Raw genomic sequence first — 26,683 nt, 5'->3', positions numbered from 1 at the left:
ACCTTGAGAATGCCGCGCCACCTGCTCAATACCTTGATCTCTGCTCCCAAATTTAGACGCTCGCTGATTGAGGTAGATTAACTTCAACTGTACAAATTGCGTTTTGACGGGAGACGCTTGGTCAGGGGAATCTAAAATAGAAAAGGTCGCGTAAGGCGAAAATACAACATTTAGTCAAGCTCAATCGAACTCACAGAATGAAACTGAATGCATTGCATTTTCCCCGCAAGTCAGTACACTCGTAGCATCGTCTGTCCACCGCTCGTGGCAAAGGCAGTAAAATTAACAATCCAGAAAAGCGAGGTAGCGGTTGCGCTGAGGAGGATAGCACGCTTTTCTATATCTCTCTTCTTTTTAACTTTCTGAACGTGTTTTAACCCAACAATATCATATCTATATGTTTTTGGAATCAGGAATGGACAAGGAATAAGATGAAATTGTTTTTAAATCGATTTCAGAAATTTAATTTTAATCATAATTTTTATATTTTTAATTTTCAGAGCTTGTTTTTAATCCGAATATAACATATTTATATGTTTTTGGAATCAGAAAATGATGAAGAATAAGATAAACGTAATTTTGGATCGTTTTATACAAAAAATAATTTTAATTACAATTTTTCGATTTTTAATGACCAAAGTCATCAATTAATTTTTAAGCCTCCAAGCTGAAATGCAATACCAAAGTCCGGCCTTCGTCGAAGATTGCTTGGCCAAAATTTCAATTAATTTTATTGAAAAATGAGGGATGTTTCCAGTCGAGCGAGCTACAGGCAGAGTGTTGATGTCAATCGTATTGATGTTTCCAGTCGAGCGAGCTACAGGCAGAGTGTTGATGTCAATCGTATTGATGTTTCCAGTCGAGCGAGCTACAGGCAGAGTGTTGATGTCAATCGTATTGATGTTTCCAGTCGAGCGAGCTACAGGCAGAGTGTTGATGTCAATCGTATCGATGTTTCCAGTCGAGCGAGCTACAGGCAGAGTGTTGATGTCAATCGTATTGATGTTTCCAGTCGAGCGAGCTACAGGCAGAGTGTTGATGTCAATCGTATTGATGTTTCCAGTCGAGCGAGCTACAGGCAGAGTGTTGATGTCAATCATATCGATGTTTCCAGTCGAGCGAGCTACAGGCAGAGTGTTGATGTCAATCGTATTGATGTTTCCAATCGAGCGAGCTACAGGCAGAGTGTTGATGTCAATCGTATCGATGTTTCCAGTCGAGCGAGCTACAGGCAGAGTGTTGATGTCAATCGTATTGATGTTTCCAGTCGAGCGAGCTACAGGCAGAGTGTTGATGCCAATCGTATTGATGTTTCCAGTCGAGCGAGCTGCAGGCAGAGTGTTGATGTCAATCGTATCGATGTTTCCAGTCCTTCTGAGACGCGACCAGAGTGCAGCTATAAAATGGACGACTCAGCACGCAGAAGTTGTGGTGAAAATAGCCCCCGCCCCCCACCCCCGACCACATTCCGGCTGTTAGGCGTCCTGTGTCTTTTGTTTGGGACACTGCCCCCCCCCCCCCCCCCTTCTCTCTCTCCCCCTCTCATTCTTCCACTATCCCTCCCTGCAACCCTCCCCCCCCCCCCTCTCTCTCTCTCTCCATCTAACCCCCTGCAGAAACTCGCCAGGAATCCCAACTTTGTGCGAGAGGAATTAATTGTTATAGTCTGTGACGCAAGAAACACCGCTGTTGCGTTGTCGTCGCTCCAGTCAGCTTTGGGTCAGTCAGCAAGAGCGATTCTTTGCGTGAGGAGGTCAGAGCGCATGTATTGCCCTTTGGGGCGAAGGAAGGTCAGATGCTGAACGAGATATTATAATGGTTTCTGTACTTCAGCTTCCTTTTGTTACACCATGAATAATTATCCTTACTGTAGTACTCATTGTGAGGGGGGAGGGGTGGGTGGGGGGTGGGGGGGACTGGAGGGTAAAATACGGAGGGCACAATTTGTTTGTTTCTGCAGCGTTTGTTTCTGCGGCATTTGTTTCTGCAGCATTTGTTTCTTTAGCATTTGTTTCTGAAGCAAGTTACATGGCGGCGCATTAAGTCTTCATGTTTTTTCTGGGCTAGTTGCTGGTGATGTTTCTGTTGCCATCGTTGGTCTGTAAGTATTAGAGTGGTGGTGCAAAGTTCCTTGCCAACAGTGAAATTAACCACGAATATCGATTCTTTTGTGTGATGTCAGCGACAGTAGGATCTCTTTTCCAACCTCTATCTTTGAAGAAAATTCAGTTATTGAAGGCGGAAGACAAAGAACAACCGTATTCCTCTTCAGTCTTGGACGCAAGGCTTTTCAGAATTTGATTTTTTTGCATGGTTGAAAACACTTGAATGAACGTTAGATCGCGAGAGATTTGTTCCAATCCTGTCCTTTCGGCAGAGGCCAAGGACTACTAACTGTCTAGTAGTAGTCCTTGGCAGAGGCATATTTCGGATTGTACTGCTTACGTGTGCTTCAAACATTGCTTTGGTTCGATTTCACAATCTCTGCAGTAGAGTCTATATAACGGCAACTTCTTCTTCAATCCGCAAAGAACGAGCAATCTGTCGAATATCTACTGACAGCTATAGTGTGAATGTGTACTGTGGGTGTAATTGTCTTGATGTGAAATGTAGTCCGCATCGATCACATCTCCAGTCCGCCTTTGCTCCAAAGAACGGGAAGCATAGATTGGTATCTCATCGAGTTGCTAGGAGGTCTGGACATCAAAGAAAAGCGCATGAAAGGGAAGAGACAGAACACAGACCCTCGCCGTGTTTGCATTGTATTGGCGGCTCAAACAAGCCCGCAATGTAGCGATGATCAGTAGGATAACAAACACATTTGACAGACGCGATGTTGATCAAAACCTATAATTAAGAATCGTAATCATGCAGCATTATGTGTGATATACCTGGTTATTAGCAGAGAACATCTTATAACGTTACACAGAGAACGTTGGACTGTAAGCGCTATATATACGTGCTCTTCGCTGGGCAGAACGTGAGCACGTCTGTTGCCTTTTCTCCTCCAGTTTGATCGATGCACTTCGAGCCTCGAAAAGGATTATGGCAAACAAACCAAATGACCAAGATATGGATCCTAATCGGGTAATTAAGGGTATTAGTAAAACGATAACGCTTTTTACGTGTGATTTCGGTTTGCTTTCTCGGCGCGTGAACGTGCACGCGATATGGAGATCTGGTTTGACCTTGGTCATTGCCCTCTCTGGAACAGTATTATCATTGACTTCTCTGTGCCTCTCTGGGAACATTTAAATTCTTGTTATGCGTCAGGTTTGCTTTCCCAGCAAGGACTGTTATCAGGCAAAATGTAGAAGGCGTGATAATGCCCGGAAGTCAACTGTGATGACAACTGAACTGTCTTATTAACCGTTGAGAACGATACAGTTGTTTTGGGAAACAGCGAACATAATCACTATGAGATGAGTCAATAGCTCGCGTGTAGCTTAAGACGTGGCAGTATTCGTGAGAGTCTTTGACTTCAGTAAAATTGCTAAATAACTTTACACATCGTTACTTGGAAGTAGAAGTTGAATTTTGTTGTGTCTGTAATCCAATCCATAATTCATTGTCGTTGATCCAAACTTTTGCGTTACTGAATTTGAGAAAAAATGTTTTCAAAACTGCAATGTAAAACTGAAACAAACTGAAACAAACCAAATCCTTAGAGTAACTAATTGGTATTTAACTAACCGCAGTCGTGGCTAAATTTGGTGATCTCAGTATGGTTACATGTGCGTTAGGGGTTTGGTGTAAATTTCCACAGCGCGAAGGAAGGAAGAATCACAGAGACTGCTCGTCGGAGTCTGCCAGCATTAGTCGGGATTACTTTCCCCCGGGAGGTAGAACCAACAGCCGCGTGCATTTCCTGGCTGTTCCGTCAGGCAAGCAATGCTATTGCATTCCCTGGCTGTTCCGTCAGGCTGTAATCACACAGAGTGGACCAAGTCGAGCAATGCTGTTGCAAAGTGGAGAGAGCTCAGTTGAACCCCCCTTTGCAATACCTCCACAAATATGAAAAAATCGGGTCTTAAAAAGGAGGGAGTCTTAAGATAGGCGTTACTTTACAGAGGTTATGAACAGAAAGTCTCAGAAAACACGGTCTTAAAGGTAAAAGGTCGGCCTCCTAATCGGGAGGTCGTGAGTTCCAATCCCGGTCGCTGCCGCCTGGTGGGTTAAGAGTGGAGATTTTGCCGATCTCCCAGGTCAACTTATGTGCAGACCTGCTTAGTGACTTAACCCCCTTCGTGTGTACACGCAAGCACAAGACCAAGTGCGCACGGAAAAGATCCTGTAATCCATGTCAGAGTTCGGTGGGTTATGGAAACACAAAAATACCCAGCATGCCTACTCAACGAAAGCGGAGTGAAGCTGACTATACTAGAGTATAGTGTGGGGAACCCAAATGGGCAAACGAGCTCACACGTAACCAGAAAATTGTGGAACGCTGAAGAAGAAGAAGTACTGGGTGTGAAAAAAGTGCATACCTATGATTATACATCTGACACGTACCACTGCATGCTGCACTGCGTTCCAGACAAGAAGCTCCGCGGGAAGAAATGGCCGGGTGGCACTAATTTAAACAACATTACACATGCGAATGCCCGCCATGCAGTTTGGCCGTGACCTACATCGCTCCGAGTTCTGTAACTTAATGGTAAGCTTTATATAAATCTATGACCTTGTCACGGAGCGCATTGAGGCGCACAGTCAAACTCGAACTAACCCCAATGGAATCTGGCAAAACGTTACCTCTGTCGGTTTGTTCGTCCGTCTGTCTACCGTGTGTGTGTCTGTGTGTGTGTGTGTGTGTCTGTGTGTTGGGGGTGAAAGAGAGACAGACAGGCAAACAGACAACCAACCAGATAGTCAGACAGACAGACAGACAGACAGGCCATACCAGCTTTGGGTTTCATCTCGTGCTCTGTGGGCAAACCAAGTGTTGGCATTTCGTGTTGCCTTTTTCCGCGTGGCAGCTGAGTAGCCGTGAGAACTTCATACAAATTCGTGGACCTCTAAGCACGACAACTGATACTTTGTTATTATCGCGCTTTTATGGAGAGCAGCTGAGGTTGCTTGGCGCCATTAGTACCTGTCTGTATGGCCTGACACTGCCGCCTTTTCCTGCCTGACTAATTTGACTTTGGTACCATTGTCTGAGTTGCCATCTTTTTCAAGGGAAAGAGTAGTACTTTTATGTTGATGAATGTGTGCAAAACACCACCTGTAAGTGGGGTCAGATTATACCGACTTGAGCAGGGTGTTATGAGTGGTATAATGACCCAGCGCTTCGTCCGTCGTTTGGCTTGCAATGTGATATGTTCCATGCTGGGGGCATCAACTGCTGGGGGCATTAACTGCTGGAGGCATCAACTGCTGGGGAATCCTCATAAAACCGAGCAGGTGGAAGAAAAAACGTGAAATATCTGTGTATAGTATTTAGGTTCTTGGTTTTACATGTATGCTAGGTATGTGTCTGTATTATAGAGGAGAACTAGAAGAGTATGATTTTCCTGTTTCTCCTATGTCCAGTTTCCGTCTATCGTGTGATCTAGTGCGGTGTAGAGCGAACGTCGGACGTAGACTGACTGAGGTTGTAAAATACAACTTTCTAGTATGGATATGGTTGCCAGTCAGTATATATTTCGTTAGCTAATCTGAAAAGCCAAACACAGATTGAAGAGTAGAGAAGAAGGCATGTTGGAGAAGACTTGTAGCGACTTTCCCCCGCTCTCAGGGGCGAATAGTTGGACGGAGCGCTCGACACAGTGCGTGGAGAAACTACTGTCTGCAAAGAGTACCAAAACACAGCATTTAGAATGTGAATTTTATAACTGAACGTTCAAACACTGGTTTAAGGTGTTCTTGTTGTGTGTTGGCATCATTTTAGGACCCAAACCAAACGGTTTAGCTTTTGGGGTCATTTGAAACCCTTCTTGTGGCCTCGAGAATCCCTTGAAATATAACATCCTATAACATACTAATATTGATTCGGTTGTCAGTTAATGATTTTGGTAGCTGTTACCGAAAAAGAAAACAAGTCGCGTAAGGCGAAAATACAATATTTAGTCAAGTAGCTGTCGAACTCACAGAATGAAACTGAACGCAATGCCATTTTTCAGCAAGACCGTATACTCGTAGCATCGTCAGTCCACCGCTCATGGCAAAGGCAGTGAAATTGACAAGAAGAGCGGGGTAGTAGTTGCGCTAAGAAGGATAGCACGCTTTTCTGTACCTCTCTTTGTTTTAACTTTCTGAGCGTGTTTTTAATCCAAACATATCATATCTATATGTTTTTGGAATCAGGAACCGACAAGGAATAAGATGAAAGTGTTTTTAAATTGATTTGGACAAATTAATTTTGATAATAATTTTTATATATTTAATTTTCAGAGCTTGTTTTTAATCCGAATATAACATATTTATATGTTTTTGGAATCAGCAAATGATGGAGAATAAGATAAAGGTAAATTTGGATCGTTTTATAAATTTTTATTTTTTTTTTACAATTTTCCGATTTTTAATGACCAAAGTCATTAATTAATTTTTAAGCCACCAAGCTGAAATGCAATACCGAAGTCCGGGCTTTGTCGAAGACTACTTGACCAAAATTTCAACCAATTTGGTTGAAAAATGAGGGCGTGACAGTGCCGCCTCAACTTTCACGAAAAGCCGGATATGACGTCATCAAAGACATTTATAAAAAAAATGGAAAAAAAATGTTCGGGGATTTCATACCCAGGAACTCTCATGTCAAATTTCATAAAGATCGGTCCAGTAGTTTAGTCTGAATCGCTCTACACACACACACACACACACACACACACACACACACAGACACACAGACACACGCACATACACCACGACCCTCGTTTCGATTCCCCCTCGATGTTAAAATATTTAGTCAAAACTTGACTAAATATAAAAACGAGAAAAAAACCGACATTCCTAAATATGAAATCCTTGCGTGAGGTTGTCAATTATTCAGCAGGACAGCCGTTCCCAAAAGCGCAAGGAAAGCGCAAGGAACAAGGAATGACATTCTTCAGTAAAAAATCTTTGATGTTGTCAATAATTCATTAGGGAAACGCCGTTCCTGAAACCCGTGCTTGGTTAAGGAGCTTGGGAGCTAAAAAGCAGTAGAGACAAGAGGTTTTTTATTCCTGGAATAAGAAAGGACCAGCCCTGAATAGCCGTCCATCCTCTTGGCCATCGTCGCTCATTTGCCGGCACGTTTTTGGTCTGCTGTTGACAGGGTGCTGGCTAGGCTTAATGCTGTTGACAGGGTGCTGGCTAGGCTTAATGCTGTTGACAGGGTGCTGGCTAGGCTTAATGCTGTTGACAAGGTGCTGGCTAGGCTTAATGCTGTTGACAGGGTGCTGGTTAGGCTTAATGCTGTTGACAGGGTGCTGGCTAGGGGAGTTCTTTGGTGCTGGTTAGGCTTAATTGGTTAGTGATGGTTAGTGCCCGTGGGGTCCAGTGGGAGAAGGAAGGGACGATAAATAGAGAATAACGGCCCTGGGAGAGAATACAAGAAGGAAGGGACGATAAATAGAGAATAACGGCCCTGGGAGAGAATACAAGAAGGAAGGGACGATGAATAGAGAATAACGGTCCTGGGAGAGAATACAAGAAGGAAGGGACGATAAATAGAGAATAACGGTCCTGGGAGAGAATACAAGAAGGAAGGGACGATGAATAGAGAATAACGGCCCTGGGAGAGAATACAAGAAGGAAGGGACGATAAATAGAGAATAACGGTCCTGGGAGAGAATACAAGAAGGAAGGGACGATAAATAGAGAATAACGGCCCTGGGAGAGAATACAAGAAGGAAGGGACGATAAATAGAGAATAACGGTACTGGGAGAGAATACAAGAAGGAAGGGGCGATAAATAGAGAATAACGGTCCTGGGACAGAATACAAGAAGGAAGGGACGATAAATAGAGAATAACGGTTCTGGGAGAGAATACAAGAAGGAAGGGACGATAAATAGAGAATAACGGTCCTGGGAGAGAATACAAGAAGGAAGGGACGATGAATAGAGAATAACGGTCCTGGGAGAGAATACAAGAAGGAAGGGACGATAAATAGAGAATAACGGTTCTGGGAGAGAATACAAGAAGGAAGGGACGATAAATAGAGAATAACGGTCCTGGGAGAGAATACAAGAAGGAAGGGACGATAAATAGAGAATAACGGTCCTGGGAGAGAATACAAGAAGGAGGGACAGATACAAATACAACAAAGTGTGGAACAGGGGCTGAGTTATTTTCCTGCCTTGGAGGATAATGTTTGCACCACCTTGTTCCTTTCTGTCTGGGTTGAAAGATGGGGTGAGGATGGAGTTGAGATCGGTGATTTCGCTTTCACGTTATGACTACGAAACGTAAGTTCTTCGGTATTACTGATGAAATGAAGGTCAACATTCAAGTCTCTTATATGTATGTGTAACACGCGTGTGGTTTGTTTGGTTGGTTCTTTAGGGAATTTTAGCATGGGAAATGGCGAAACGTCCGGAGCATACCTACAACTACCATGATTCTGGACTTAGTAACTCTTATTTAAAATAAATGGCAAATTCATGAAATTAGCGACCGTCGATGATAGATTTCCTGTCTTACAGCGAAGTCTCTTTCATTTTTACACCCCCGGTATAGGGGTGTGTATAGGTTTCGGTCGATGTGTTTGTTTGTTTGTTTGTTTGTTTGTGTGTTTGTGTTCGCATATAGATCTCAAGAATGAACGGACCGATCGTCACCAAACTTGGTGAACAGGTTCTATACATTCCTGAGACGGTCCTTACAAAACTTGGGACCAGTCAAACACACGGTTAGGGAGTTATTGGTGGATTAAAATTATACAAGGACTTATACAGGGACATATTAATGGTCAAAGGGAAATAACCATTCTCACTCAGTCACTGCCACCAACTGAGAAGGTTATTTCCCTTTGACGGGGGTGTTTTTCCTACCTCGGAGGAATTTCTTGTTTCTATTATCTTCTCATTCACAGCATTGTCGTCCTTATTATCGACGGATGAGGAATCGTGTTTGCGTGTTTATCTGTGTGGGCATTGTTGGCGTGTAGATATTGCCCGTGCTGGACGCTGGGTAGGCGCCGCGGCTCATCTGTTGTCTGCTGCTAATGACCACTGCAGTGCACGGTCCTGCCTGTTGTTAGTGGGAGGGAGAGAGAGGGAGGGGTAGAGAGAGAAGGAGGGTGGTAGAGAGAAAGAGAGAGAATTGAATTGAACTTTATTTAACAAGGATTAAGATTTAAGGCTACGCCTTTTCTTACAATCTGTCCTTGGGACGCATAGACACACAATTATATAATTAAAAAATTAAAATTAAAAAGTTAAAAAGTTAACCAACAAAAGGAGGTCGGAAAACTTCAGCACGTGATAATAAAGATGACGACGATGATGATGATGACGATGATGATGACGATGATGATGATGATGATGATGATGAAGATGAAGATGAAGATGAGGCATGAAGAGCAAGAGAAGGGGAAAAGAGGGAGAGAGAGAGGGGGGGGGGGGAGAGAGGGAGAGAGAGAAATAGCGAGGGAGAGAGAGGGGTAAAGAGAGAGAGAGAGGGGGAAATAGAGAGAGAGAAAAAAAGAGCGAGGGAGAATGGGGGAAAGAGAGAGAGGGGGGAAAGAGAGAGGGGAGAGAACGAGAGAAAGAGAGATAAAAAAAGAGCGAGGGAGAGAGGAGGAAAGAGAGAGGGGGAAAGAGAGAGAGGGGAGAGAACGAGAGAGAGAGAGAGAGAAAAAAGAGCGAGGGAGAGAGGGGGAAAGACAGAGGGAGGAAAGAGAGAGGGGAGAGAACGAGAGAGAGAGAGAGAGAACGAGAGAGAGAGAGAGAGAGAGAGAGAGAGAGAGAGAGAAAAAAAGAGCGAGGGAGAGAGAGTGGGAAAGAGAGAGAGGGGGAAAGAGAGAGAGCGAGAGAGAGAGAGAGAGAGGACGTAATCAAACCCAAAGGCAGTGCAGGAGATAGAGGTAGTGGACAGGTACACCCACTGCCCTCTACAATGCTCGTCGGAGGTAGTCTCACAATAGCAGCAGCGTTTTTTACACTTGTCCCCTGAAGCGATGACCGTTTCACAGGTTTCAGGCAGTTTGCACCCAGTTGCCTATCTGCTGCTCAGAACGGTCAATTGGCATCTTCGGAAGGAAGCAGTTCAACCGTGAGAAAGTCATGGCTGCTTGGGACCGTCTCTCTCCTTGCACAGGCATTTCAGAAAATACGGTAACACGTTCAAAAATGTGCACAGTATATGCAAATAGTGAGAGTTGAAAGGTTGGGTTTTTCTATAGTCAGCATTATTTTTCGCGCTTGACTAGAAATAATGTAATGTTTACGACTGATTTTTTTATTGCAGAAAAATCTTAAAGAAATGAGGCAGAGCGCTTTTTCTGTTTTTCTCCCTCCCTGTCTCTCTCTCCTTCCCTCTTGCAGACATTTTCGACCACATAGCTCAACCACAAACTGTTACCACGCCAACGTCCAAGAAAATAAAGATCACGTCATTCTTGTCGATTCTCTGTTAAAACCAGACTGAGTCAAAGGAATTCATCGTAAAAAGGAGCGTAACTGTAGAATGCTTTTCACAATTTACTGGACAAGATCTTTGGATTTTTTTGCATGGTTGAAAACACTTGAATGAACGTCAGGTCGCGAGAGATTTATTCTAATCCCGGCCTTTCAGTATAGGCATACTTCGGATTTTAGCGCTTAGTGTGCTTCAAACACTTCTTTGTTTCGAATTCACAATCACCACAGTGGATAGAGTCTATATAACGGCCGATCAAACAAAGCGTGACGAATGAAAACAGTCAGGTGTGGTAAGTGTCCGAGACAGCTGGGGGACATTCCAGACAAACTGACCAGAGAGATTGCCATCAGTCGGGATTCCGGTTCTGGTCGTTGGGATTAGAGGGCGGGAGTGATTGGGTAATTACTGGGCTTAGCGTACTGAGAGAGCTATTTCCTACCCTGCCCTGGATTGTGGGTAGGCTTTGCCTTACAGCTCTGTTGTACAGTTCCTCTGCCTTCTCTCTCTCCCTTTCTCTCTCTCTCTCTCTGTCTCTGTCTCTCTTTCTCTCTCTTTCTCTCTCTTTTCATCAATTGGTTGAAGACAAAAAAGATGTTGCCACGCTTTGGCAAGCCATAAATGAAGTGTTAGGTAAATCCCAGAGAAGAAATACCAGATTAAATAGCGCCATTTCTCCTGACAAATTCAATGAGCACTTTCTGTGTTTGGCTGATCGATTGAAACAATCTAAAAATGTAAATGAAGAAGTCGAGGGTGGGGACACCCTGTTGTTTAGACTAAAAGAATTTTGTAGTCATAAATTGAAATCACAAGATTCATTCTCTATCCCAACTATTGCCGTACATGAAGTTGGAAAATTTATAGAAAACCTTCAGAATAATAAATCCATGGGGCCTGACAAAATCCCCCCGTCGTTGCTTAAATTAGCCCTACCGTACATAGTGGAATCCCTAACGTATGTGTATAATCTTTGCATTGAACAAAATATTTTTCCTGATGCATTTAAAACGGCAAAGGTCGTTCCACTTCCTAAAAATAAAGATGTGTCTGACCCTAATAACTTCAGGCCAATTTCATTGCTTCCTATTTTATCAAAGCCTTTAGAGAAGCACATCCAGAAGAATCTTCTGAACTACATGGAAAGGTACAAACTATTTCACAACTTTCAATCTGGGTTTCGTCCGAAACATTCCTGTAGTACAGCTCTTTCATCACTATGTGATAACTGGCTATCGGCAATTAATCGTTCGGACATATCAGGGGCTGTATTTCTTGATTTTAAGAAAGCTTTTGATCTTGTAGATCACACATTACTTTTACATAAACTCGCATTGTACGTGAACAATCCCGCAACGTGTTCATTCTTTAAATCATATCTTGTCAACAGAACACAGTATGTTTCTATAAACGGTAAAACATCTCCCAAAGGATGTTTAAAGAGTGGAGTCCCCCAGGGGTCAGTTTTAGGGCCTATCTTGTTTTGTGTATTCATTAATGACCTCCCCCTTCATATATCTAATTCCAAAGTTAAAACAGAATTTTTTGCAGATGATTCGACGCTTCACACAAGCTGTAGGACTGTTCAAGAAATTGAAATTTCCTTACAGTCTAGTCTGAATGAAGTCAACAGTTGGTGTAACCAGAATTGTATGATAGTGCACCCAAGAAAGACAAAAAGCATGATTATTACAACAAGACAAAAACACCAGTCACGACCTCTTAAGTTAAATCTTTCTCTGGAATCACAACCTGTTCAGCAGGTAACGGAACATCGTGTTTTGGGTGTGATAGTCGATCAAGAATTAAAATGGCAATCTCATGTACATTATATTTGTCAAAAAGTATCCAAGAATTTGTTTCTGCTATCAAAGTTAAAGCAATATGTCGATATCGCAACACTAAAACTATTTTATCATGCCCACATCTTATCCCATATTAATTACGCATCAACTCTTTGGGATGGCGTCTCTGATATTCACATGAAAAAATTAAACTCTCTACATCGTCGGGCAGCTAAAATCATGTTAAATGGTCCACAATTATCAGCTGATTTGAAGTTAAAGAATCTAAACTACCTGCCGCTAGTTAAACAGTTACAGTTTAATAAGACTGTAATGATGTATAAAGTATATCATGGCGAAGTGCCCATCTATATTCAGGACCTATTTCACAGAGTCACCGAAAGGTACGGGTCTATCAATTTTCTACCACCAATACCCAGGATTGATTTGTTCAAAACTAGTCAAGCCTTCTCTGGCGCTATGGTGTGGAACTCCATTCCGTCTGGAATAAGATCATTAACCTCACTAAAGAGTTTTAAACAAGCTCTGCATAATCATTTTATGTCTACCTAGATGGCTATACTAGTCTTAACACGTGTAAGTAGCTGTCAACAATTGGCAAAGCTTTATGAATTACACAAATATGTTCTTTATTATATGTATTATGTGGAATTTATGTTGCGATTTTCCATCATCACTAATCTTCATCATCATCATCATCATCATCATCATCATCATCATCATCATCATCATCATCATCATCATCATTATCATTTACACCATATAATCATTATTAGCATTAGTGTAAACGTTGGTATCGTGTGAATTTTACCGTCGATCACTTTCCATGTGTTAACATGTTGCATGTTTCGCTTTCGATTTGTATGTTGCTTACTTTGCCATTTTATTGTTTATGTTTATTTGCTTGTTTGCTTACTTGTCAATTGTTTGCTGGTTCGTTCGTTTACTTTGTTTATTTGTCATGTTGCTTTACTTGTTTATCATTTATTAGATATTTGTATTAGAAGTAAGGACCGGTTGTAAGAAAAGGCGTCGCCTTAAACCTCTATCCTTGAAAAATAAAGTTCCATCATCATCATCTCTCTCTCTCTCTCTCTCTCTCTCTCTCTCTCTCTCTCTCTCTCTCTCTCTCTCTCTCTCTCTCTCTCTCTCTCTCTCTCTCTCTCTCTCTCACACACATATCTGTCCTCTCTCTCTCCATTTATTTCTCACTCTCTCCCCTATCCCTGTCCTCTCTCTTTCCACCTCACTCTCTCTCTCCTCTCCCTTCTCTCTCTCTCTCTCCCTTCTTCTTTCTCTCTTTCTTTCTCTCTCCCTCTATCTCCCTCTCTTTCTCGATCTCCCTCTCCCCACCCTCTCTCTCTGCCCTCTACCCTATCGCCCTATTCTTCTTTTTTCTGTTAGTCTGTACCCCCTCCTCCTTGAAGGGACAGGGAAACCCAACAACCAACCAATCACGCCTTCGGCTTCCCTCCCATCGTTCTCGTCTCTTTGTTCGCGATGATGTTGTAAACAAAGGTGAAACAAAGGCGAATGGCCCAAATAATTGCTGTCATAGTCTTATGTTGTTGTTGTTGTTGTTGTTGTTGTTGTTGTTGTTGTTGTTGTAAACAAAGGTGAACAATCAAGGGAAATGGCCCAAATAATTGCTGTCATAATCTTACGTTGTTGTTGTTGTTGTTGTTGTTGTTGTTGTTGTTGTTGTCTGTATTAAAAAAACATGATTATTTACAAACAACCATAACTTCCACTCTGTCAAGTGTCAATGAAGTATCCATTGTGTGCTACAGGTAACCATTTCGGACAATGGCTTTCCCTTGCTGTCGTCCACCACCCGAGTGGTCATCAAGGTCATCGACGTCAACGACCACAAGCCCAAGTTCCTGCACAGGACGCGTCGCATCAACGTCCTCGCCGCCAAGCGGAACGGCGCCGACATCTTCGTCTACAGGTGAGGGCTTCAATAATGTGTGTTTTTTTTTTTTTAATGTTTAATTTTTTTTTTTTTTTTTAAATTTTAGAACGTTGGTAATCTCTTTGTTTTTGGACTTGATTTATGTTGTTGTACGCCCTCACAGTAAAACCACAAGGGGCATGGAAGTTCCCGGGTGTTAACCCCACTTTATTAGATGACAAAAGTACAAAAACAGAAAAGCCACCAAAGTTGACTGGCTGGAAGAAGGGGAACACGCTGTAGGCTGGTTGCAGGTGTTGTAGTAGGTCGAAGCTGTGCTAGTTTAGTCATCTTTGAATGGCAGCACTTTAGTGGGCAACAAAGATTAAAACAGTGTTTGAACTCGATTTTACTTGAGGGTGTGTAAAGAGGAACGTTTTGGACGATGGAGGCTTCTCCGGGAGAACATTCAGGGAACGGAAGGAAAACCAAAAGCCAAAGCAAACAGCAGTGAAGCACAAAATGAAAAGGAGAGGGAAAGACCAACACACAATATTGGGCTTGTAACGTTCGTAATGTTTTGTACAAGTATGGATTTGGTGAAGTGTGGGAAGCACAAGGTGTTGGTAATATTTCCACGTTTGTAAGAGAATTTCGCCAAAGACTTGTCGATTGCTTTAGACAGGATTGGCATAGTTCCCTTGAATCACACGTGTTTTATCATGTGTATTCGTTATTTAAGCAGTCCTTGTGTATGAGTGGTTATTTGTATCAGATAAGAAATGTTCATTTGAGGAGAATGTTAGCACGTTTCAGATTTGGTATGTCACCCTTAAATAACCACTATTTACAGTATAAACCCAATGTGAATAACGTAGACAGACTTTGCCCTTTGTGCTCAGATGATACACTTGAGACGGAAGTTCATTTTTTACTTGTTTGTCCCGCATATAATGAGATCAGAGTTGAATTAATAGCCTCAAAGTATTATCGGAACCCATCCATGTTTAGAATGTGCCAATTACTATCCTCTACAAATGGCCAAGTGGTAAGACAGTTAGCAACGTATATTTACAAAGCTATACGATTTCGCACTGATTCTCTGGAAAATGCACAGTTGCAAGATGCAGGTCCATAAGGTTGCTTCTTTTAAACATTGTTCGCTTGTATTATGTGTCACCAGTCTTGTTATGGGCCGGAGGCCTAACAAATAAAATTTCCGACTTCCGACTTCCGACTTCCCACTCTACACTGTAAACTCAAGTGTTCAAGTGTTGAACACACTTTTTGTAACCAGTTGTGAACAGTGTGCGACCTACCATGTAACTCTGCTAACAAATGAAGCACACATGTATGGTAAACGCGAAATAGTGTTTACAGTGCGTGCTACTTTTGCAAGTATAATTATACAGTTTTCCACACAGTGTTGACAACTGGTTACAACAAGTGTGTTTAAAAGTGGAACCCTTCAGTTTAAAATGTACTGAAACCTGCCTTGCCCTGTCTAGCCCTGCCTTGCCCTGCCTTGCCCTGTCTAGCCCTGTCTAGCCCTGTCTAGCCCTGTCTAGCTCTGCCTTGCCCTGTCTAGCACTGTCCAGCCCTGTCTAGCCCTGTCTGGCACTGTCCAGCCCTGTCTAGCCCTGCCTTGCCCTGTTTAGCCCTGCCTTGCCCTGTCTAGCCCTGCCTTGCCCTGTCTAGCCCTGCCTTGCCCTGCCTTGCCCTGTCTAGCCCTGTCTAGCCCTGTCTAGCCCTGTCTAGCTCTGCCTTGCCCTGTCTAGCCCTGTCTAGCACTGTCCAGCCCTGTCTGGCACTGTCCAGCCCTGTCTAGCCCTGCCTTGCCCTGTCTAGCCCTGCCTTGCCCTGTCTAGCCCTGCCTTGCCCTGTCTAGCCCTGCCTTGCCCTGTCTAGCCCTGCCTAGCCCTGCCTAGCCCTGCTTTGCCCTGTCTAGTCCTGTCTAGCCCTGCCTTGCCCGGTCTAGCCCTGTCTAGCCCTGCCTTGCCCTGTCTAGCCCTGTCTAGCCCTGCCTTGCCCTGTCTAGCCCTGTCTAGCACTGTCCAGCCCTGTCTAGCCCTACCCTACAAGTATCAGCGACATGACTCAGACCTAACTGTTGTGCACACAGGACTGTGGCGTATGACCGTGACGAGGGTCCCAACGCCGAGGTGACGTACTCTCTGAAGGACAGCAAGAACTCGCACTTCTACATCCACACCAAAACTGGGGAGATCTTCTGCAGGCAGGACCTCAGGCCCCAGGAGAGCGTGGACATCACGGTCAGTTCACAACACTTGATTCTACATCTTGGGTGCATGTTGATCATGAGTTATGCAGTTACTGTCGCTTTGTTACATCACGGTCAGTTCGCAACACTTGATCCTACATCTTGGGTGCATGTTGATCATGAGTTATGCAGTTACTGTCGCTTTGTTACATCACGGTCAGTTCGCAACACTTGATCCTACATCTTGGGTGCATGTTGATCATGAGTTATGCAGTTACTGTCGCTTTGTTACATCACGGTCAGTTCACAACACTTGGTCTTACATCTTGGGTGCATGTTGATCATGAGTTATGCAGTTACTGTCGCTTTGTTACATCACGGTCAGTTCGCAACACTTGATCCTACATCTTGGGTGCATGTTGATCATGAGTTATGCAGTTACTGTCGCTTTGTTACATCACGGTCAGTTCACAACACTTGGTCTTACATCTTGGGTGCATGTTGATCATGAGTTATGCAGTTACTGTCGCTTTGTTACATCACGGTCAGTTCACAACACTTGGTCTTACATCTTGGGTGCATGTTGATCATGAGTTATGCAGTTACTGTCGCTTTGTTACATCACGGTCAGTTCGCAACACTTGATCCTACATCTTGGGTGCATGTTGATCATGAGTTATGCAGTTACTGTCGCTTTGTTACATCACGGTCAGTTCACAACACTTGGTCTTACATCTTGGGTGCATGTTGATCATGAGTTATGCAGTTACTGTCGCTTTGATACATTTAATTTACTGTTCAGTTTTGAAATGCAGCGGATGCAAAAGCAGGCAACGTTCAGTGCTGACGAGGATAAATTGTCATTAACTGATTAAGCCTTTGTGATCTTTGTGGTCCCCGATTGCACAGTTTAGTTTGAATTTAGCGAGTTGCAGCAAAGGCAATGCATGCCTCAGACTTTAAGTATAATACATTCAATAAATGCAGAGGTGTTTTTTTTTTTAAATACATGGGCTCATTCAAGTACCATAGGGTCCCAATAGAGCTATAATAGAGATCGCTAAAATAAGGCTGGCAGTGGTGTGACCCCCACGTGCACGGTTATCTCGTGTCTACCTGCATTCTAGTTGTTGCTTGTTTGGTAGCTTTCAACTTTGTGTTAACTTCTTTATGATCATTGGTTTCCAGGTCCGAGCAATGGATAACGGCACTGAACGCAGGAAGACGCAGCAGAAGATTCGCATCAGTGTGGTAGCACCCCCCGCCACCTCACCTACCGCCCCCAAGTTCCAGGACAGAGGCCTGAAGGAGCGCATCACGGAGAGCGACGAGCCGGGCCAGCTGATCGTGCTGCTCTCGGCTGACGACAAGGATGGGGACATGCTACTCTTTGCCATTGAAGGTACGTCGAGTGTATGTGTGTCTGTGTGTCTGTGTGACTGTCTGTCTGTCTGTCTGTCTGTCTGTCTGTCTGTCTGTCTGTGTGTCTGTGTGTCTGTCTGTCTGTCTGTCAAGCACAGGGACATGCAACTCTTTGCCATTGAAGGTACGTCGAGTGTTTGTCTGTGTCTCTGTGTGTCTGTCTGCTTGTCTGTCTGTCTGTCTGTCTGTCTGACTGTCTGACAAGGATATGGACACGCTACTCTTTGCCATTGCAGGTCGGTTGACTTACGATTAGTGCCTAAGTAGCTGTCTGTCTGTCTTTGACTTTGATGGAAAGATTCCTTTCTCACATTGCTAGAGGATTCTCAGGAAGACATGGGACTGAGGGTCAGCAGGTGGGGGTGACAGGGCACGTCTTAGCAAAGCATGTTAGTCAGAAAGAAGCATATTTTGGTGCTGGCCGCAGACAGAGACAGAGACAGGTTCTTCGTCGCTCATGAATGAGGGTGGGAGGGTGGGAGGTGTAGTTGGAATTCCCGACCATCAGGGTTTCCTGTACATTTAAAAGACGTTAGAATGATTGAAAACAATGTAAAGTATGATGAGATGAAACATGCTTACCTCTGCAACCGAAGGTCAGTTGAAGAAGGAGACAGATTTTGGACGACGTCATAGAATGTTGTTGCGGTAGCCGTGGGGATATATTTCTGACATTACAGTCTGTGACTGTGAGACCGAGTCAGATAAGCAAGATGAATGTCAAAATAGAAATGTGATGGCTATTCAATAAAGATCTGCACCCAAGAGATAAGCAGCCACAACTCATTCTGCACTCGTCAGGCATGTTACGTAACATCAAAGTAGGATTGCTAAAGCCCACCCCCCCTCACCCCCCCCCACCCCCCCACCCCCCCCTACGAGTTGGGTCCGTACAGGTGGGGCCACAGCTGAAAGCCTCAGGGGGGTGGGTGGGAGGGTGGGGGAATACATGGGGATATGATGAAAATATTTAGAACCACGTTGCCGCACCGCACGATGCCGGCGGAAATCACCAGCGTCAATGAACTTCGACTTTCTGATAGATTTTTTACCACCTCTGTACGCAACAGGGGCATAACATCAATAAATATCCCCGGCCACGAGCGAAAAACAGTACCCGAACAAATACCCCTTCGCTGTTTGATTTAGACATCTGGGTAAATACTTACCCGCGCTTGCTCCAAGCTGATTTGTAAGGCAGGTTTTGGGAGTCGAGTGCAAGAGACAGAACTTGTTTCATCTCATTGGGTCATCAGACACCTGTGTATTTCCCTGGGAAGATGTCGAAGGCGGGATTCGAGTCTTTGGGGAGTGAACTTTGCCTGAAATTAGGACTTGTTCCCCTTAGCCAAGGGGCACAACTGCAAAAACATTTGCTGGTCTTGTTTATGGGTGAAGGTGTCTTTGATTACGTGATGTAAAATAAAGCTGGTGGATTAGTGTCGGTGCTGTAAATCTCTCCCCTATGATTCCTCCGTCACTGTCCATCTTTCCGCCCTGTGTTCGTTCCGTCAGGGGGCCACGTGTTTGCCGATCGATTATTGTTTGGGGCGTAGAAAGTAGGTCAGCGTTCTGCTTTTTTTAATTTATTTATTTTTATCCCACCGGCCTCTGTCAAAATTCAAACATAGAAACAAGTTTAATCAAACAAGAAACATACTTGTTTCTTTTGCGGAGAAAAAAAGTCATAATAACATCTGAGAAGGTCTCAACCCATTGTTTCTAAACAATATAAAACCATTACATCAATTTAAACTACGAATGATCACACAACAGCGTTTTGAAAATAACAACATATCAATATACCCATCAGTTTTACTTGTGAAAGTTCTAAAAAAGAACATTTAATTTTTAGAACTGAATGTGAACTATGAAATTCTGTTTTTCTGTTGTGTGTGAAAATTGACTGACTGACTGACTTCCTTTTTCTGTCCCCACTACTAGCGACTATATAGGACATGCTAAGAAAGTGTGTGAAAAAAAGGAAAAGTTAAGGGGCTTACTTGTCTGGTCTAAATTGCCTACATTGGACATGACTTGGTTTATACGATAGTTTAAAAAAAAAATCGGGAGCTGGTTAAAAACGGGAGGATGACGGGAGTGGGGGTGAAGATATTTTAAAGAGATCTGTTAAGATTTTATAAAATCGAGTACTTTGTATCACCTTAGTATAAGTGGGGTCCACATACGTAATCTGGGGGGTATGGGACGATAAAATCGAGTGTTTATTTCATCCAAATGATTTTTAAAAGTTATAAGTGTGTGAAAAGACTGTGGGGTTCTTTTATACTACGGGCAGAAGGGAAACATTTTAATGAACGCTGTCCTATATGTGCGCTTCCCGGTCCCTTGATAGATAATACAGTACCGAGAAGATCTTCAAGAAATCGTTGATGGATTACAAAGCGAGGGTGTACTTACGCTGTGATAACCTTAGGGCAGGATGTTTGGAAACAGGCACTAATTTGTTTCTAAGCCCTCCGCATCAAAAGGCAGCATGTCAAAAGCCAGGTTGTGAAGTTGCGGCGTTTTTAACGGCAGAGGGTGTAAGGAAGGAAGGGGGGGGGGGATATTATACGAACAATTATATTGCTACGCGTAGGAGTAGAAGATTTTTGGGGTGCAAGGAAGGATGTGGGTTGGGGGGGGGGGGGGTAAGGGGGAGGGCCAGGGTACGCGTGATCTGGCGTGCAGTTGGAGCATCAAAACAATAAGATACTTATGAAAGGTGATGGCAGTTTTAGCATCAAAGCAATAAGAAACTTATCAAACGGGATGGCCTTTCGAGCATCAAAACACTTAGAAACTTATGAAAGGGGCTTCATATCCAGAGCTGGACTCCAAGTGTAAAGGCGATGGACAAGAAGAAGAAAGGGGCTTGAAGTTTAGCATCATATGAAAGGGGGTGTCATTTGGAGCATAATAAAAGCAAATTACGCTGATTTTCGACTTGGTCGGACGAAGAGAAACGCGAGTAAGGGAGAGATAAAACCACTCAGTAACAGCGATCGACAAGAAGAAGAAGATGAAACCACTCAGCATATAACCCAGTGGTTAGAACCAAGAGGGGATAGGGGAAAGATGAAACCACTCAGCAAATAACCCAGTGGTTAGAACCAAGAGGGGATAGGGGAAAGATGAAACCACTCAGCATATAACCCAGTGGTTAGAACCAAGAGGGGATAGGGGAAAGATGAAACCACTCAGCATATAACCCAGTGGTTAGAACCAAGAGGGGATAGGGGAAAGATGAAACCACTCAGCATATAACCCAGTGGTTAGAACCAAGAGGGGATAGGGGAAAGATGAAACCACTCAGCATATAACCCAGTGGTTAGAACCAAGAGGGGATAGGGGAAAGGTAGCGGTTCTAAAATCATTTCTTTGTTCTCAAATGTCATTCATGTTTCATGCAAGAAACGTGTATCATCTTAAACTGGTCCTTTGAAGCTATTGTTTGCTGAAAGATGTTTCTTTTCTTCTTCTTTTTTTCTTCTTTTTCGTGTATTTTAACTTTTCTGCACCGAAGCATCGTTGGCTACAAATGATTTGTTAAATATGACCAGTAGCACACCGTATACTGTGGTTGCACTAGGTAAATCTGTCCGAAGCGGTTGCACCCTTATTTTTCTGTCCGAAGGGAGACACGCGACGTAAGTTTCTGCACAAAATCACCTGTAATTCCTCACAAATGACATATCATCACAAAACTACCGTTTGTACTTTGGCCTAAGGTGTCATAATAATAATAATAATAATAACGGGCATTTATAAAGCGCCTTATCAAAAGTTCAAAGCGCGGGACAACAATACATGTATACAAAAATCATACAATCACTGTCAGATTCAAACAACACATCATGCACATCTCACATCCCCAGACTCTATACTAAGGAACTATCCGTAGTGTTGTTGGAACAAGTGAGTTTTCAAATTGGACTTAAAAGATGAAATGGATGGAGAGTGACGTAATTGAAAGGGGAGTGAATTCCATAACTGAGGTCCATAATACGAAAACGTGCGGAAGCCATGAGCCTTGCGTTTAAAGCGACCTTGACAGAGAAGTCGAGCATCATCAGAAGAACGAAGGGTGCGAGAGGGAGTGTAGAGAGAGACCAGTTCAGAAAGATAGGCAGGTGCCGATTCAGAGATGATATTGTAGCAGAAGCAGGCAGCTTTATACCTAATACGTTCAGATACATGAAGCCAGTGAAGTTCTTTCATGAGAGGAGTGCAGGGTTGTCGATGCTGTGCTCTGAAAATGAGACGTGCAGCAGAGTGTTGTACTTTTTGCAAGGGTTGGAGAGTGGAGTCAGGGCAGCCTATGAGAAGGGAGTTGCAGTAATCTAATCTGGACAGAATGCATAGCATCATATCATCGATTTGTTTCATTGCTTCAATGTGTTTGTGAACGTTGGCCTTCAAGTCTTAACACATTTCAAGCGCATTATGTGCAAATTTTGACTTTCCGCAGTTACTAGGGAAATTCAAGCACATGAGAAAGGCTACACACGATTGTAATGTGATCTATGGTCATTTCTTGACATCTGGGTCAGATGGACAGATTTGCCCAGTGCAACCACGGTATACGGTGTGAGTAGTAGGGACTTCTGTGAGCGCTTTACGTAAGCGCTTCGGGTATCATTAACGTGGTAAGAGCGGAAAGACGACTCTGGCGTGGAGACTGACTTTGCCTTGACAATAACAGGGAGAAAGAGTGCGTTAAAACTGCGCGCGGTCTAAAAAGGGAGCGATGGTAAGATCTCAACCAAGCTCCCTCAACTTACGGACCTGTACATTCCGAGCGTAACATGGTTTCGCTTTTATCTCCACATTATTCCTGTGCTCCCACATTTAAATACAGCTTCACAGCGCACATCCCAGATAAAACAAAACGCAATCTCTGTTGTAATCGTTGTACACAAGACAGGCCTCACACAAATCACCCCGAGTCCTCCTGACTCGACAGTCTGAACGCAGCGGCCCGTCTCCCCCGAAATCGGCGTATGGCTGCCTGAATGGCGGGGTAAAAACGGTCATACACGTAATTCTCCACCTGTGCAAAAACATGAGTGAACGTAGGAGTTTTTAGCCCAAGAACGGAGAAGAAGAAAAAGAATACAGCGGTGAATAATGTATGGAGTTTATTTTTTCCCTTTTTTCATTTAGGGGTGAGCCCGGGGTGGATGCCGGTGAGGGGAGAAGAGCGGAGATTAATGAAGACATTAATCTTAAAATAGGCACCATAGAGACTAGAATTCTGAATCTTCAAGAAATGGCGTCGGGCTAATAACGATTTAGTGCTTCAACGACGCAGGTTCTGTTGGAATTGGGTCAAGTTGGGACACGGATCGATGCAGCCGGCCCCAGGCTTATGAGGTGATGATATCACGAATGGGGGGGGGGGGGGGGGGGACTGTCGAGTTTTCTTTCTTTCTTATCCCCCTTCGTTTGTACACGCAAGCACAAGACCAAGTACGCACGGAAAAGATCCTGTAATTCATGTGGCATGTCAGAGGTCGGTGGATTACAAAAAAACACTATAATACCCAACATGCTTCCCCCAAAAGCGGCGTATGGCTGCCTGAATGGCGGGGTAAAAACGGTCATACACGTAAAAATCCACTTGTAATTGTGCAAAAGCATGAGTGAACGTGGAAGTTTCAGCCCATGAACGAAGAAGAAGAAGTTTCTTTCCGTTCTTTCCTCTCCTCTCGTCGGCTTCCTTCCGCTCTGGCAAGTGTTGGTGCAAAGCTTTGTAAGATAAATAAGGTTCTATATAGACCAGCCCCGCGAGATGTGTTTCTACTCTCCACGATGAAGAGGATAAGAGAAGGCCCGGTGGCAATGTAGACGCAATGTCTTTGATTAATGGCAGCAGCGGGGGGGGGGGGGGGGGGGGGGGGGGGGGGGGCAGGATTACTGATCTACAAGCGTGATGGGAGGGGAGGGTAGCTAGGCATAGATGGACACGCGCACGTTAACACTCCTACGCACGCAAGAACACACACACGCACGCACGCACGCACGCACGTACACACACGTTCGCACGTACACACACCAATGCGCACGTTCGCACGCACACACATACACACACACACACACACATACACACACACACACACACACACACACACACACACACACACACACACACACACACACAGTAAAACGTCAAAGGAAACAGACAGTTGAAATAGAAGAAAGGAGCGGGTCTCAGACTTCCTTGCAGGGATTGATGTTTATTTATTGACGGGCCGCCCGAGCGGCTCGTCTTTTTATGGGGGCGAGGACGCCCCCATTCTATACGGATAGTTTAGAGGTTGACCATGGGCAGCGCCATTTTGTTGTGAAATACGTCATCAGTTTGTGTACACAGGAAGTTGTGACATCCGTCACCCTATGGGAGGGGTGACGTCAAAATTGTTCATCTGTAGAAAGTTGTGAAATCCGTCACCCTATGGGAGGGGTGACGTCAAAATTGGTCATCACAGAGTTTGTGTAACACAGGAAGTTGTGAAATACGTCACCCTATGGGAGGGGTGACGTCAAAATTGTTCAACAAAAACGATAAGTCGCATTGTGCAGGGTCAACTGCAACAAACTCAAACCGAGCCATTCATTCCTAGCTGTATTTGAGTGACTTATATACCCGACATTTTTATTTCTTATTTTTAGCACAGGTGTAGGAAAAATCATGAACCAAAATGTTATTTATTTTCTAATTTAACATTTTTTTTACAAATATGACCATGGTCTTTTAAACATACAGTGACATTATACATTGTTATGTTAAAAAAAAGAAAAAAGAAAAAAAGCTTTTGTGCACAAATCAGAAAATACATTGTACATTTTACCTACAGGCCAAACAGTGTCTGTTGGCGGCAAAGGGCCCAGCAAGTTGCTATTTTTAGATCGATTAAAAGTTGTCAAGAACAGGCGCTTACATTTGGATGTGTCCACTGATAGTAGGTTTGGTTGTGATCAATCAGAATGATGTAGGAATAAAAATGTATGACAGTTTGGTATGATGACATGTAATTCAAATATGCTGAAATGTAATATTATACATGATATAATATTATTATGGCTGTTGCCATGACCATGAACCCCAAGAAAGGTTTAATGTCATGTAAAATCAAAATACCAAAATCAAGCGCCTACTAATCTGGTCTATGGATGGACACGCAACTCGCTCAGCCAGCCAGCGCTGCGAGACTTACAGCGGCCAACTTCGCCGCGGCGCGCTCATTGGCTCAGCATTGAACTTGCGTGAAGGCCGATGCGCGTAGATTCCCAGAATGTTTACTTTCGGTTAGATTCTTCGACAGCATTCGCAGATGTGACTGCCGTTACAGAGGTGAGTAAAACTGACCATCGAAAGGAAAATAAGATTCATATTGGTAATACTAATAACATACTTGCACAAGCATGTATCTACCAAAACTGTATGGGAGCACATAGTTGGAAAGGCGTGGTGAAGCGATCAAATCGAATCGTCCGTCAGCACGCGGTGTTCTTCTGGAAAAGACCGAAACGACATGTGACGTCAGTCGTTCAGCCCGCGAGCGGTGGGATTGGGGGGGGGGGGGGGGGGGGTTCACATGGTTTGTTTGTTTCAGAACCACACCCATATACACACATTTCACATGTAAACCATTTGTCCGCCCCCTGTCGATATTTATCGACTAAGTTCCTTGTTATCTCTGTCGCTCGTCTATTTTTGTATACTGGTCCCCGGGAGCTAGTTATGAAACTTTGCCAGACGTTGGAGAGACAAACTAAGACGATAAAACACAGAAAAGAGAAACAGACATCGGGGAGATCAAACACGACAAGAAAAATGGCTTTTTTTAAGCAGAAAGCAGTGTGCAGTTTTACCACACACAAAAAACACAGTTTGTTTGCTATCTGAGTTTACTGTATTGCTGTCCCAAACGGAATGGTTAATGAGATGCAAGGCCGGTGGGGATTGTTTGTGGGATGGCGGATGGACAGATTGAGATAGGTTCAGACCACCACTGAGAGAGCTTGGGAACACGCACTTCTAGGCTGATGAAATATGAGCAGACATCACGCTTACTTCTTCACAGACGTGTTTGCGAGCGCATGCAGAGAGTTGAAAGAAAGATATTACACTGCTACGCTCTCAGTTCTTGAAACACTTGCATAGGTCTATACTGGCACGCCCACATACACACACGCACGCACGCACGCACGCATAACGCCCCTATAACTAACACAAATACAGCAATGTAAAAGTAACAGTATACATTATATGCCCTTATAACAGACACAAACACGGCAATGTTAAGATAACATTATACATGAATTGCATTATAAAGGTAACATTATAAATCAAGTGCATTATTTATAAAGGTAACATTATACATTAATTGCCCCTGTAACAGACAAAAACACGGCAATGTTAAGGGTTGTTCACGACACAATTCCCAGACAACGAACAGCACGAGTTCGTCTTACAGCCTATACCACAAACTGACTGCAAGCCAAAGGCTACACCATCAAAACACAACTCATCTTGCTTTGCTTGCAAAACAACCCCAGCTCAAAGCCCAAGGGGGTCGGAGAAAAAGAGCATTGGCTTGCTGTAATAATCAGCAGGCTAAGCGACGAAAGAATAATAGCCGCTTGGTCCGCCAGGAATGGGGAAGACAATTGTAATGCTGCTGGGTTTTCCCTGCAGGGCAGACTTTGCTGGGCGCCCTGGGCTTGAGATTAAAGGCGCCCGTGGGTCGGGCTGTCTTCCTGGAGTTAC

At 43.8% G+C, this 26,683-nt stretch overlaps 1 protein-coding gene across 1 annotated transcript in view; it reads left to right on the top strand.

The window, feature by feature from the left end:
• Positions 1 to 26,683, top strand: part of LOC138969549 (protocadherin Fat 1-like) — a gene marked incomplete in the record, with an annotated part of 182,665 nt that overhangs the window by 57,333 nt on the left and 98,649 nt on the right. The window contains 3 exon segments of the mRNA XM_070342375.1: positions 14,158 to 14,318; positions 16,384 to 16,534; positions 17,671 to 17,884. Of these exon segments, the coding sequence (XP_070198476.1) occupies positions 14,158 to 14,318; positions 16,384 to 16,534; positions 17,671 to 17,884 (526 nt within the window).

The sequence above is a fragment of the Littorina saxatilis genome, linkage group LG6, assembly GCF_037325665.1.
Source record: "Littorina saxatilis isolate snail1 linkage group LG6, US_GU_Lsax_2.0, whole genome shotgun sequence".
NCBI lineage: Eukaryota > Metazoa > Mollusca > Gastropoda > Littorinimorpha > Littorinidae > Littorina > Littorina saxatilis.
Note: the sequence above shows the minus strand (reverse complement) of the source record. Positions and strands in the feature narration are given on the sequence as shown.